This window comes from Chelonoidis abingdonii, chromosome 19 (genome assembly GCF_003597395.2).
Source record: "Chelonoidis abingdonii isolate Lonesome George chromosome 19, CheloAbing_2.0, whole genome shotgun sequence".
NCBI classification, from domain to species: domain Eukaryota; kingdom Metazoa; phylum Chordata; order Testudines; family Testudinidae; genus Chelonoidis; species Chelonoidis abingdonii.
In genome coordinates this window covers 20,600,523-20,616,194 of record NC_133787.1, presented here as the reverse complement: position 1 = coordinate 20,616,194, position 15,672 = coordinate 20,600,523, and the positions used below count along the sequence as shown (strand labels likewise).

The 15,672-nt window shown below is 38.2% G+C and overlaps 1 protein-coding gene across 2 annotated transcripts in view; it reads right to left on the bottom strand.

The window, feature by feature from the left end:
* Positions 1-1,450: 1,450 nt before the first annotated feature.
* URI1 (URI1 prefoldin like chaperone) overlaps positions 1,451-15,672 on the bottom strand; it is a 59,704-nt gene continuing 45,482 nt past the window's right edge. The window contains exons 6-11 of one of the 2 annotated variants that reach the window (XM_032764170.2): positions 15,517-15,577; positions 10,863-11,043; positions 9,238-9,499; positions 7,531-7,673; positions 5,070-5,328; positions 1,451-2,258 (exon numbers count right to left, since the gene is read on the bottom strand). In XM_032764170.2, the coding sequence (XP_032620061.1) occupies positions 2,073-2,258; positions 5,070-5,328; positions 7,531-7,673; positions 9,238-9,499; positions 10,863-11,043; positions 15,517-15,577 (1,092 nt within the window). In that variant the 3' untranslated portion in view covers positions 1,451-2,072. The remainder of the gene's footprint in view (positions 2,259-5,069; positions 5,329-7,530; positions 7,674-9,237; positions 9,500-10,862; positions 11,044-15,516; positions 15,578-15,672) is intronic. The other variant, XM_032764172.2, reaches the window with a different exon arrangement.

The following is a 15,672-nucleotide window of genomic DNA, read 5'->3' as shown; positions in this document are numbered from 1 at the left end:
TTAATCATTCTCATGGTGGTTCTTCATCAATATCCTTCTTGAATTGTGGACACCATAACTGGATGCAGTATTCCAGCAGCAGTTACACCAGCGCCAAATATAGAGATTATTTGATCTCTTTACTCCTACTTGAGATTCCTGTTTATGCACCCCAGGATTGCATTAGCTCTTTTGGGCAGAGCGTCACACTGGGAGCTCATATTCAGCTGATTATCTACCAGGACAACCCCCAAATCTTTTTGTGAGTCACTGCTTCCCAGGATAGAGTCCCCCTAATCCTGGAAGTATGGCCTACATTCTTTGTTCTTAGATGTATACATCTATATTTAGCCACACCTATTTAGAACACCTATTGTTTGTTTGTGCCCACTCTACCAAGCAATCCAGACCGTTCTGAATTAGTGACCAGTCCTCGTCATTATTTACCACTCCCCAATTTTTGGGTCACCTGAAAACTTTATCATAGATGATTTTATGGTTACCGAGTTACGGAAGACACCCACACCAATTTAGGCACAAGATGACATAAGAGCCCTCCGTCAGCTTTGGCACACTAAAAACGTCTGGTGAATAAGAGGTCATGTGCACTCTTACTCACTTTGTATACATAGTTGCTCTTTAAACATGATCATACATTTTCTTTGTTAATTAAACATCTGCAAAAACAACTGTTTGCAATCTAGGCGAGCTGTTGGGTTGGTTCTGGGCAGTTTTAGCAAGGAAGTTGCATTTTAAAGCCAACTTAAAGATAAATAATGAGGTTTGTTTTTTTATTAAAGAAAATGTAAGGACAAAACTTTGAAAACGGGAAGAGATGTCCCCAGTCTCCCAAACTGGCTTCCTGGGTGAGGCAGTGGACAGTTTACACCACAGGAACAGAGACAAACCCGAGAGCGTAGAATGCAAGAACTGGCTAGACCCTGGCCCAAAATACTTTTCTGGGAGTAGTGTTAGTAGACTTGCTGTCCAAATGAGATGGCCAAGGCCTGGAAAGTCAGATTCTGGTGGGAACAAGAACTGTGCAGGGTGATGGAAGGAATGTCACCTGGGTAACCACATGGTTAAATCCACAGAACCATGGGCCAGAGACCAATCATGTCCATCTGCTGCAGCAAGACATTTTGCCTTAGTTCTCTGGTTAAGTTTTGAAATAAAATTGCAGCCATTAAGACATTTATCCTTAGCAGCCACCTTCTCTGGGCATTTCCATGACAATTAAAATATTATTTGAATGTATAAAAGAACTGGGGATTTTGTAACCATAGTCTGGGTCTATGCTCCTCTCCTTATGTGCGTGTAATTCCCACTGAAATTAATGGGTGTTTGCTACACAAAGGGGGAAGAGAATAGACTATGTCTCTGTGCAATAGTGAGGCATTTCAAAGAACCACCTCTTTCCACATTTTATTTTAAATGAATAAATCAAAAAAAAAAAAACAAAATTCACAGCTTTGTTTTTACTTGAAAAGTTTAATTTTACAAAATACCATTTTCCATGAAAGAAACTTCCCTGCAATGTACATGAACACAGCATTCTGTTTTAGAGATCTGTACAGTAAGATATCAGAGGTTTAACAGAAGGAAAAAAAACTGAATTTTTGCAGGTACCTACAATGATGTGGATATAAGAGTGTCTTAAAATGCTAAAGCAAGTAATGAAATATAATTGTTGAATCAATTTGAAAAGTTTCTTTAAAACTGTCCAGATGGTAAGTAGGACATCACAGCTGATACAAAACTACCTGTATATTTAGGTTTAAACATAAAACCAATGCCATATGAAGAGAAATCTTTGAAAAGTTATTCCAAGTGCTGTTATAAGGCAAACATTTACAAAGGTGCTGACCACATACAGGGAAATTGACAAAATAAACTGAATATTGAAGTGTTCAAACGTTTACTTTTTTTTTTTTTTTTAATATCACCAATAGAGGTCTATTAAGATAAACAATGCCAAATTAACATAAGATACCTTTTTACTAACTAGATGTAATGCACATAGTTTTACATAATCTCAACAAATGTGAAACTACGTGTTAATATTCAAACTTTCATTGTGTAGGCAGCAGGGCCTAGTTTGTCTGTTGCATTCTGGCAGCTTTGAATTTTGAAATCCTCTTTGTAGTTTCTTCTGATGCCTCAGACAGAACTTCCTCTGATTTTCGCTCTGGAATGGTAGGCAGGACAGGGTGAGCAATGCTTGGGTGTGGTATTAAGGGAGACAAAGGCTCTTTTTCTATAACAGTTCCAGAAAAAGCCTACAAGAGAAAAGAAAACTCAGAATGAGCTAATAAAATGCAGATGTGAAGCTTTGCCCATAAGGTTATTACCCTATATTAGCCTTATTAGGATTGTTATTTCTTTTTATTGAAAGAAAAGAAATATCTTTAAATCAATGGTAGTTCCTTGAATAAGTAACCAAATTGTAATTAACCTCAAAATATAGCTTGTTCAAAGAAATCTGAATGAAACATAGTGTTTTAAAAGTACTACTTAATCACATTCCTAACTGCATAAATGATCTGAAAAAACTGCTTCCCACTGATACATGTTCAAGCAAATAAAATAGATGATGCAACAGGAAATTTCATCTTGGATAACAAACGGGAAAAGATTTCAGATTTTAGGTCTGTCAGCATTTCACATCATATATCATATTTCATGACTTAATATCTTGGCCTTTTCTAATTGCATCAAGATGGCACCTGGAATACAAATTTACCTATATTTTGTTGGTTCTTATTTTTTCTCTCTTACCAAAAATAATCAAAAGTTGGTCAAGGCAGTTTATACTTAAGAGAACAACAAAAGACTTCCAATTCTTTTTTTTCCTTTATAAATTTGAACTAAAACCATACGTGCTTAATATTTTAAAATTACAATTTCCATTACAGCTTTTTTGCTCTATTAAGAAAAAGAAACGGCTAGGATATTTACAATTTGAAAAGCAGCTAAGAAGAAACGCTTTTTCATAAATGCTTTTAGTATCAGCCATGGGTTTACAGTACGCATAACACTGTGCTTACGCAATATCAAATACTACATTTTCAGAAAGTCACATTATGTGCCAAAAATTAAAAATGGTTCAGGGCATTTCAGAAAAAAGGTACACTAATTTACACCCATGATTTGGTCGTTATATTGGGCGGGAGGGAAGAGATACCAGATTTATTGTTATCTGCTCTTTTAAGAGTTACTCTGTTGCCAAGAAAAACACAGCAAAACAAAATAGCAACTCTTCTTGCAGTACCTGCAAAAAAGCAATGTTTTTCATGCTGTACTCCAACAGCTAAACTAAGCCCAAAGCTGTGCCTGTTCAGCTGATTTGTTCAATAACACCAGTGTCATTTTTATAAAAAGGTAAATATAATACAACCACTGATGTTCTGCTGCATTAGGAAAAAAGAAAAAATCAGTGCATGGCAAATGTTGCCAGAAAAATAATATACTTCAAACAACCATAAAAACAACTGAAAGCATAACAACAATATATTTTTTTTTTGAAGTGAATGTCCCTTCAGTTCTGACTGGAGCATTTTGCTCAGTGTGATATAATTACTTAAAAAAAATACAGTGATACTGCAGATAATCATGCCCTATTCAGAGAATGAACTGATATAGGAATGATTTGTTATTGCAAAGCTGATAATAGCTCACCTGAACTGATCACTCTCCTTATAGTGTGTATGGTAACACCCATTGTTTCATGTTCTCTGTGTACACATATATCTTCCTACTGTATATTCCATTGCATACATCCCATGAAGTGAGCTGTAGCCCATGAAAGCTTATGCTCAAATAAATTTTTTAGTCTCTAAGGTGCCACAAGTACTCCTGTTCTTTTTGCAGATACAGACTAACACGGCTGCTACTCTGAAACCTATTGTTCTAACCCTGTAAAAGAATCCATGCCAGCAGATCCTTATGTCCCCACTGAATATCTTTAAAGTCAACGGGACTCCATGCAGGCATAAGGGCTGCCACATGGATCCCTCAGCAGCATTAGGGTTAAACAAATATAACAAAGTGGATATAAAGGAAAACAAAAGGGGCATGCGGGTTGCAACAACAGGACCATGTGGCTGTTTACTGAGTAAAGCACGCAATAGGGCTTCCATGAGTCTACTTTTTCTTAAAAATAACTATCTTTCTAGAAGAAACCATTTCCCTTTGAAGATGCCTTCTGTCTACAGAACTTCTGAAAATTTAATGTAACCTAACTTTTAAAAAATTACTGTAATTTTCCATAACAAAAACAGAAGAAAAATATTAATTCCATGCATTGCGTAGCAGCAGCCACATCTCATTTCTTAACATTCTCAATGGTTTTTGCAGCTACTCACCAAGCACGTGCACTAGTGATGTACAATCTCTTTCATTAATGATAAGAAATTACCTAAGACTTTCCAAAGACGTGGAAATATATTTGGTTTGGCTCTTTGATGGTATCTTGCCTGAAAGAGCAGGTTCTTCTTAAAGGCTAGAATGCCAGAAGTTGAGCTCTATGTCCGCTGGACAACTTCCTCCCTCCTCCTATCATGGGACTCTGTAAACACTCTGATGAGCCCACTGACGCCATTTATTTTAAAATATAAAATAAGCCCTGGAGGTTCTCCAGAATCCATGTGTTAGCATATTAAGAGCCTACAGTATACACAAAATCACCTTCCCTCCCTCAGATTAGCAATTATTAAGTGGGAATCTTGCATGATCCAGGATTTTGTTACCCTGTGGTGCACCTCAGAACTTAAATTGTGGGGAAGTCCCAGAGTGTCACTAAATTCGAAAGCCATGAAGTCAATGTGCTCAGTAGAAGGCATACTGTCTACTGCTACACAAAAATGGCAAATAGTCAACTCAGCTGGTTATCCCACAATGAGAGGAAAAGGATAAGTGCAGGGAGAAGAATGGGCCTCCTGGCAATCTCTCGCCAAAGATGAGAGAGGTAGGGAGAGCTGGAAAATTAGTTAAAAAGAAATTAAACAAACTGATGGTAAAGGCAACTACACTATCTAGCATTTTCCTTTTTTATCCATGCCAACAATCAATAATTAATCAAAAAAATGTACCTCAAATGTCCCTGATAAGGTTGAAAGTTTTTTTGGAAGATGCTCCTGCCCCTCCTCCTCTTCCTCCTCCAAGATCCCTTCACTGTTGTCACTGTAAGTAGCTTCATCATAGCTAATACTCCTCAGAACTCCTCGTCTGTCTTCAAACTCAGCAGCACTGCTCTCACTGGTATCACTACAAACACTATTCTCTCTGCTTCGAGACTTCAAAATTGATTTACGAGGGACATATTCTCCATTCACAACATCAACAAAGACTCTATAAAGGAAAATGTTAACTTTAATAAACTATTTCAGGATCAGATGACAAATTTACAGTGATCTCACTTTGTCTTTTGTACAAATTAATTACGATTTGCATTTCTAACTTTTCAACTGCTGTATTACAATACTGTACCTTTAAAAGATACAATAAAGCATTTTCTTTACTAATGAACATGGAGTAATTCTGCAACCCAAACACTGTCATGCCTCTATTAAAGGATTAGCTGGTATACTCCCCTTTTTGAAGAATGTGTATAGCTCTTAAGACACTTGACAGAACAGCTTGATTTGCAAAATGTAAAGAAAAATTATAGTCACAAGATGATTTTGAGGTTTTTATTTCCAGAAGCCAAATAGAATGTTGTGATAACAGAAGGTTTTCTAGTGTGAAATCATTTTCAGATGTAGAATATAAAAACAAGTGCTTGAAACATTTACTCGCACAGGACAAGGAAGTTTTCTCAGGCAAGTACCATAATTTTCTGCAGAATCTACACTTTCACTAAAAATAAAATAAGTTTTTAGTTCATAGGTTCTGAAGAAACTTTCCAAACATGAACAGTGTGAACTGTCACAGAGTCCTCTTCCCAAGTCTACAGATACTGTTCCAATCCCTCTGTTGCTGCTCATAGCTTTCCCAAACTGTAATGATAATTGACCAGTGTCTGTTATTTTCCACTGCTGCTCTTAGAAACCCTATGGGTAGCTATAAAACCAACGGGAATCAGGTCAATTTAGTACTGCTGCAGCTTGCCAGAGGAAGAGGTGGGTACTAGAACTATTTACTAGAGAGAAGAATTCAAAAACAGGTGACACCTCAACAATACTACCTCACAATAGCTGGGGGATCTGGGAACGAGCAGTGAACTGTGGGATTTAATAGTGCAGCACTGAAATCAATGAAAGCTTTGCCACTGACTTAACTGGGGGGAGAAGCAGGCTCATAGAGGAAAAAGTACAACAGCTCCCTTTCAACAGCTAGAAAGTGGGATTTTTTTTTGTTTGTTTCTTATGAGTTTCACATTTTCTACTCACTTACTAGCCTAAGACTACAGAACATACAGATCCTGATCAGGGTTCAAAGACAGCACCATGAATCCCTAAACTTTCTCTTGTCCCAGCAGTTGTACACCTGCGACTAGGCAGTGGGTTAGACTTTTCACCTCGGTGTTGCCTCTGAACAGGTTTTCAAAGGTATTTAAGGATGTGAAGAAGTAGACAGGTGCCTAGTAAGTACCTAGAGGCTTTTGAAAATTCTAACTCTCACTGACTGCTATAGGATCTAGGTGCTTTTGAAAACCCAATAGGTGCCTCTCTGCACCTTTAGACACATAAATACCTTTAAAAAACTGGCCCCATGTCTCAATCTTACTTTTGTCCTTTGTGCAGTCCATTAGCTATTGGAGGTCTGGTCAATTTTTCTTGCCCTTTGAAGGAGGGGGAGGAGTGAATGGATAAAGAGTAAACAGGTAAGGCGTGTGTCTGTGAGCAGATGGGGAAGAGAAAGACTGGAATTAAAAGCTGGAAAAGATGGAAAAGGAGAAAAAGAGAAAATTTTGTAGAGAGGGAAGAAATGAGAAAGAATATACCAGAGAGGAGGTAAAGCACATGCTGAAAGAAATATGCTTGGCTGGAGGGAGAGAGTAAGAAAAGAGGAAGGAGACAATAACAACTCAGACAGATACCTCAAGGGAAAGAAACAATGGAGTGAAGCTAGAAAGAGAAAGAAGGCATAATGTGATGGACATGATCAGTTATATTAAAAAAATATTTAAAAGTAAGTTGATTGACAATATGTTTAAACAATTTGCAATGAGCCATTTCCTGCCTTTAAGTTGCAGAAGATATGGCATGATGCAGTTGGGTAAATTTTAAAAGCACTGCTAAAAGGAATTATCATCAGCTCTTAGTCTGAGAAAATGTACGGTAACTCTCAGCAAAGCAGCATGCAATAGCTACGAAGTGTGGCAGTTTAAACATGTGACAACCATGCAGGAGACACAAGTGTTCACTTTTTAAGACGTACAGCCAGTTCCAAATGCTTCTTTTGGGAGACATTGGGCAGCTCCATATTTGGGTAAGATTTCAAAGTTGCTGCAGGATGCTTCAAAGAGGACACGCTTGAACACAAAAGAAGGCCTTACTTTTCAAGCGTGCTATGGGAAAAGGAGGGCAACCATCACTACACATTACATACCGGTAAATGTCTGCTGGTGTTTTGATGTTAGGCAGTTCTGGAACCAAGTGTCCATTGCCATTGTTATTCTTCCTTTTACGTTTGGCCTCTTCTTTCTTTTCGCTAAATTTCAAAGTAGTATTTTTTCCTGTGTTTATTCTTACCTGGAAATTAAAACACAAATTGGTCTAGAATATAAAAATCAAGCAATCACGAGGGCATGGATCAAGTCAGTTCATGAATTCTTCATATCCAAGCAGTTGGGGGGCTAAACAACAAAATGTATTGACAGTGATATTCTCAGTGCTCACTGTCTCAATATTATGTGCAAAATTCATGTGCATTAGCACTTAGTGTCAAGAAATAGCTTCTTGCACCTGGATGGGGATAGCTCGGTGGTTTGAGCATTGGCCTGCTAACCCCAGGGTTGTAAGCTCAATCCTTGAGGGGGCCATCTGGGGATTTAGTTGGAGATTGGTCCTGCTCTGAGCACGGGGTTGAACTAGATGACCTCCTGAGGTCACTTCCAACCCTGATATTCTATGATTGGGTAAGAATAAACAACCTGATTATACATCCTAAACCATTAATTCCGACCAAGAGCTTAGTTTCCCCTAAATGCAATGTCTCCCTTGAATGTAAAAGGCATTTTTAGAACGCCAGGAATGCTACCTTTTAGAAATATGTGACATAGTACTGGTAGTGTGAAAACTTTAATATCACTTTTTGGTATCATTTTAGAGAATTCATGACTGAACTGGGGGGTTTCAAAACACAGAGCAGCAAAAGAAACCTTCCGAAATAAAAAGCCAAATTAAACTTTGTCTAGTCAGGGTCCTAAATACAAGACTAGCCATGGAACTTATTGTCAAGGTTTCACATGAATATTTGACATACCTTGAATTCTGCGATAGCGTTTACATTTTACAGTATTACATCTCTAAAATAAATATAAAATGCATTTTCAAAAGAAATAAAAGATTCTAGGGCTGTAAGTAGCACAAACAGTTAGAATTCTGCTGCAATAACATTTTAAATGTGCTATTAGAAGTATAATCTATGATTAGATTCCAATGACAGATAAACTGGTAGCTACTACTGTTTCTGTCTGATGAGAAAATTTTAGATATTAAAGATGCAAGAGACCTATTAGGACATTTAGTGCACTCCCTCACTCCCACCCTCAACCCCACTAAAGCAGTACATCTACTAGTGTTTTGTCCATTACTTTTTAAACTCCCAAGGGACGGGATCTTCCACCATTTTCCTTGAGAAATTGTTCCCAATTATAAGTCAGAAATATGTCTACATTATTTCTTCATGAGAGAGTCTTCTTTTCACACTTCCTTTAGCATTTCACTTCAGCTCTGGCAGGCTGGATGACTCCCTCAAGAATACATTGCTGCTGCCTCTTCATTTGACTATAGGAGTTGCTCTAGATAACACATCACTCACTCTCCCCATAGGATAAGGATGCTGCTTTCGTTGTGGTTCCTGCCTCTTTAAACCTAGTAAACAAGGAATTAGCTTCAGCTCTGAACTCTGAAATCATCTTACCTATGCGAGGTAGGGCCTTTTTTTGACTCATTAAAGCGAAGGTATACTTTCTCCTCCAGCGCTATGGGGTACGCTATTTTCAATAAAACATGTAGTATATATACTATCTACATTAGATGGAGATAAATACATAAAAACTAATAGTACAACATAAAAAGTAACAGTACAAACCCTTTTAGGTTCAACAGTATGAGAGAAAAATATAGTTGGTACAAAATGATCAACTCCTAAATCATCTTCATCATCACTGTGATAATGACTTCGGCCATTAACTTGGCCACTGAACAATTCTGAATTTGTTACTTCTTTCTGTACATTGTCCTGAGTAGCAGAGTCTTCCACTCCGTGTACCACATTCAGATCTGTCTTATCTTCTTTCTCCTCTTCAGAGGAGGTTGTATCTTCTCCATTTGCCTCAATTGTATCAGGTGTCCTACAAATTGCAAAAAATACTTAGGGAAAGAAAACTAAATCAACACATATCATAACCTAACAAGATAATTTACAGAACAACATATGAAGCCACTTTTTCTTCTGAGATTAGATTTTCTGGAAGAAGTTAGGGAAGAACAATATCACGCATGATACAATTTTTTTTTTAAGAGCCAGACTGTGGAGCCCTTATTCATAATGGAACCACTTCAATAAGGAAATGTTTATCAATGCAAACAAGAGAGCCACAATCTGGTCCTAAATCGTAATTTTTGCTTTAGGACCAAAACAGCTCTAAGGATGGTCATTCACCATTAAAAGAGCTGTTTACTCAGGAGCTGTACACAACATTGCAGAAATATAAAAGGTCCCACTATAATACTAGCTTACCCATCTTGTACACTTTGGGCCAAAGTCTCTCTTACAACCAAGCTCTAATCAATGCAAGAGACAGATGAGGGTGTCAGGGAGCTGGTTACAGCTCCGTGACCAAGGGCCTTTCTGCAGTAGACCCAGGGCCAGTGAAAGCAGCTAGAGAGCTGCTCTAACTCACACCCTGGCACAGGTCTCAAATGGCCCCTATACCATTGGAGGATGGGAGTAGTGGAACTCTACTGTGCAATGCTCCAACCTCCTTTCCATGTTGTGCCCTCTATGATGGGCACAAGAGGGAGGCAGCAGTTGCAGGAGTTGCCTCTGCCATTGGGTAGTTTCCCTATGCCAGGAGAATGAGGGGATTCCTTCCTGGACATTTACAGACAGATACCAGCTCCTCTGCACCACTCAGGGGCTGGATTCCAGTAGAAAATCTGGCCCTTTATGTTCCAACCTTCTTCACCCTACCCTCTAATGACAGTCCAAGTTAATTCTTTTAGTTCTATCTATCTATCTATCTGTGTGTTTATAGGCTCCATCACTGTAGTATCCAAACTCCTCACAAACATTAGATAGTTTACTCTCACATTATACCTTTGAGGTAAGGAAGTTTTATCATCTCCATTTCATAGATGGGGAACTGAGGTATACAGAAATTAAATGTATCCTGATCACACAGAAAGTCTGTGGTAGACAGGCTCTGTACACAGATCTTCCTTTATTATGAGCAGCTTATTTTAAGTTTCACATTTTATTTATTTTTGTGAATTTTAAGGTATTAAAAAGTATCCAGAGTTCTGAATGGATGTTTTTAGGATTTTCTCAGTTTATAATGGAAACAAAATCAACAACCATACACTTTTCAACATGCAGCAATGCTCCTCAACCATCACTGATTTATGCAAATCAACTGCAAAAAGCAACTATTTGTTCATACTAGTAAGGATTTTAATTACATCTTTCAGCCCAAACCTGCAACAGTAATATACCTGTCAAATTCACCCAGCATCTCTTCCCGTCTCTCAAGCTCTTCCAATCGGGCCCACAGTTCCTCCTCAGATTGGGAATAACCCTTGAACTTTGTATCCATCCCATTTTCTTGGAAATGTACCTCAAAAACATCGGACACTTTTGGCTTTGAATGAGGCTTGTGAGCAGTTCTGCGTTTTCCTGTGCAAAACAAATAAATGGTATTAAGCCAAAACATTTTCCATTTCAAATTACACTTCTACCCCGATAAAATGCTGATCTCGGGAGCCAAAAAATCTTACCGTGTTATAGGTGAAACTGTTATATCGAACTTGCTTTGATCCACTGGAGTACGCAGCCCCCCCGCCTGAGCACTGCTTTACCGTGTTATATCCGAATTCGTGTTATATCAGGTCACATTATATCGGGGTAGAGGTGTACTGCTGAATTGTTTAAATAATACTGTCAGTGAACCAGAATATTGTCACAGGATAATGCTAAGGCAAAACAGAGACACAGATCCTGTGACACTTCTATTACAGTGGTTTGGCACCTCTCATTTGATTTAATCATTTCCTCTAGTGGTGCACTAGTGTGACAGTTGCTCACTGTGCCATTAATTGGGGTAACAAACCTACTTTGTACTTTGGCTCACTTGAGACCAACTATCGATACAAATAGATATTTTTTAAACTTATGAAATACACCAATGTTACCTAAAAATTAGAGATGGTTTACAGGACAAACTGGGAAATATAGCAGGAATCCATAGTATCTGCACATCCCTCTTTGGTAACTAACAATTCACTTCACTCAACAACAAAAAGCCATTTTTAGCTTTAAAATCTTAGTTTTCTAATAACAAAAATAAAACCTTTAATGCTTCAGAAGCGGCTAGAAAAATTTGCTCTTCGATGAACAGCAGCCACAGGCAGTCACTGTGGTCACTTAAACGTTTCATATCTATTCAAATGGTAAACACATTTGTTTCCAGACTCATAGACTTGAAGGCCAGAAGGTACCATCATGATCATCTAGTCTGACCTTCTGCACATGGCAGGCCACAGAACCTCACCCACCCACTCCTGCAATAGGTCCATAGCCCCTGGCTGAGTTACTGAAGTCCTCAAAACTTGATTCAAAGACTTCAATTTACAGAAAATCCACCATTTGCTCTAGTTAAAACCAGCAAAGGACCCCTGCCCCATGCTACAGAGAAAGGTGAAAAAAAACAGAGTCTCTGCCATCTGACCTGAAGGAAAATTCCTTCCTGACCTCACATATGGTGATCAGTTAGACCCTGAGCATGTGGCTGAGACCCACCATTCAGACATCCAGGCAAGAATTCTCTGTAGTAACTCAAGAGCTTTCCCCATCTAACATCCTATTTCTAGTCATTAGAGAGATCTGCTAATAGCAGACATGGATGGGCCATATGCCATTGTTGGCAATTTCATCATACCATCCCCTCCATAAACTTAGGATTTTTTAAACAATTTTTTTTTTTCCCCCACTACTCCTCTTGGAAAACTATTACAGAACTTCATTCTTCTGATTGTCAGAAACCCTCATCTAATGTCAAGCCTAACCTTGTTGATGGCCAGTTTCTATCCATTTGTTCTTGTGTCAACATTGGTGCTTAACTTAAATAATTCCTCTCCCACCCTGGTACTCATCCCTCTCATGTATTTATAGAGAGCAATCATCTCCCCCCTTAGCCTTTGTTTCGTTAGGCTAAACAAGCCAAGCTCCTTAAGTCTCCCCTTGTAGGACAGGTTCTCCATTCCTCTGATCCTCTTAGTAGCCCTTCTCTGCACTCACTCCAGTTTGAATTCATCTTTCTTAAAGATGGGAGACCCGAACTGCACACACTATTCCAGATGAGGTCTGACCAATGACTTATACATTAGTAATAAAACTTCCCTACTGCAACTGAAAATACCTTGCCTAATGCATCCTAGAATTGTCTTTCTCCTCCTCTGTTGCTTCCAAGTGTTAAGTCCCCAGCTTACAGCAACAACTCGTTGTTAGTCCCTATTTGCACTATTAAATTTCACTCTATTTCTATTATTCCTATTGTCAAGATTGTCCAAATCTTTTTACGTGATAATCTAGTCCTCCTCCATATTAGCAGTATCTCCCAATTTTATGTCATCCACACATTTTTTCAGCGCACTCCCACTTTCTCTGCCAAGGTCGTTATTGAAAATGTTAAATAAAATTGGTCCTAAAACTGATCCTTGAGGAACTCCACTAGTAACCTCCCTCCAGCCTGATAGTTCACCTTCCAGTATGACCCACTGTAGGCTTCCCTTTAATCAGTTCCTTACCCACTTTTCAATTCCTGTATTACTCTTCCAATTTAACTAAATATTGCGTGTGAAACTGTATCAAATATTTTACTGAATTCCAGATAGAAAAGATCTACTGCATTTCTTTTGTCTAAAAAATCAGTTCTCTTCTCAAAGAAAGAGATCAGGTAGGTCTGGCACGATCTATCTTTTCTAAAACTATGTTGTATTTCATACCAATTACAGTTAAGCTCCATGTCTTTACTCTCTCCTTCAAAATTTGTTCCAAGACCTTGCACACAACGGAGGTCAAACTTGCAGGCCCGCAGTTTTCCAGATCACTTTTTTCCTTTATTAAATATAGGAACTATATTTGAAATTCTCCAGTCATAGGGTACAAGCTTTGAGTTTATGGATTCATTAAAAATCCTTGCTACTGGGATCACAATTTCATGTGCCACTTCTTTTAATATTCTTGGAGGAAGATTATTCGGGCACCCTGATTTGGTCCCTGTGACAGAGTGCAGGGAGAAAGTAGGTGAGCTTGCACTTGGGTCACTTAGATGCTAATTAGTGCCCCAGAAGAAGCTGATTGGGGGTAATTATCTAATCAGGGTGATGAGCTAAGAACTCAATTATCTAATCAGCCCAGGGATGACAAAAGAGGCACAGGAAGGAAGTGCAGAGGGGAGAGAGGGAGGAACAGGGCTAGTGGAGTCTAGTCATACAGAGGCCTCAGATAGGAGACCTTAGAAATTTTAGATACTGTTCTTGGCTTCCTCAGAGATGCAATCATTTCTCTGTCACCAAGAATGATGCCCAGACTATTAAAGCCACGCTTTCCCTAGGGCAGTTGTTAATTAATATCATTTGGATATTTGTCTCTGGATCTCAGAGAGTAAAGGATCAACACAACAACAGTGATAAAACAAGCAAACAATCTATCCTTACATATTTTCACAAAGAGTAAGTTAACTTCAAGAAAACACAGCTAATGAAGGTATAGGATACAAGAGAGGATACATAGACCATAGATGAAATTTGAATCAGTAGCTAACAGGAAACATCAAATTTGAATGAGTATTTATAATATAATGTTGCATTAGTAAAAGTTTCATACACTAATATGTAAGAATAGGACCACTTCCCAGAATGCTAAAAACCTATATTTTGCATTCACAACTTCCAAAAGATACTGGTGACCTTTGTTCCTTCCAAAATTGCACTCACTGGCTCCACCTTCAAGCACAAGGAATTTACTGATTTATTCCATGAAAAAGATCCCAATGCAATATTATGTCAGCCAACTCAAACATTTCCAGTTCATAACCCACTCTGATCTCCCCACTTCCAACTGACACTATATTTACAGCAAAGAAAACCAGTGTTTCCCCTACTCTTAATTCTTTTTACCTTTTGAATACTGTCTCAAATATCACAGAAAACAACCACCTTTCACCATTCCCCTTATCAAAAACATCTTCCTACTCTCTCTTTACAAGCTAATTTCCCATCACCAATTTTTTCTTTCTTTGAAAATCCTGCAGTGACTTTTTACATATATTTCACTATTTCTCCAAAAGCTACATTTTGAGAGTTTCTAGTTTGGCTTTCAACCCCTTCTCACAATAGTAAAAATGCCCTTGCTATGCTCAGTGTTCATCTCACCTCACAGATGCCTGACACCCCCTTCTCATGCTTCTTGCCCTCGCTGCTGACACTATGTGCAATGACATACTTCCCAAGGAACAGATGAAGTCTGAAAGTTAGTGCTCCTAGTTTCACTACTATATGTTCTTTTGTGGGACTCAGAACAGACATGTCTATACTGTCATTACATCCTTCTTCTATAGTTTCCCCCAGGAGTCAGTCTATGGTTCTTCCTCCTTTTCTCTTTGGTCAACTCCTCTGAATTTGTAACATTGGGGGTTTGTTTCTCTGAAGATTCCAATATCTGATTACTGAGCTATCTGTTGGTAACCTAACTCTCCAAGTCAGGATTGTAACACAATGGCATAATCATGTGGACTAAGTCTCCACTTATATTAACTATGCTGTTCTGTGGATAAAGAGGGCTTAAATCTCTATGGCCTTTCATATACACCTCTACCCCGATATAACGTGACCCAATATAACACGAATTCGGATATAACGTGGTAAAGCAGTGCTCTGGGGGTGGCGGGGTTGCGCACTCCAGTGGATCAAAGCACGTTCGATATAACGTAGTTTCACCTATAACACAGTAAGATTTTTTGGCTCCTGAGGACATAAAATAAATTAAAAAATCATAAAGCCTGCTATCATAAATATAAAATAAATTATTGTCTGAATGTTACTCAATTTAACAAAACCAACATTTTACTGATTAGTAATAGTCATTTACCTTTTGTTTCAGTGCCGTCATTTTCAGCTTCTTCTCTTATATCAACAATATCACCTGCTGCCTAATTAGAAAGATGTTAAATCATTACCTTTTACAGCAAAGTTAAATCATTACTTTTTTACAATGTTATGTTTACTAGAAATAGAAGTATTTTAA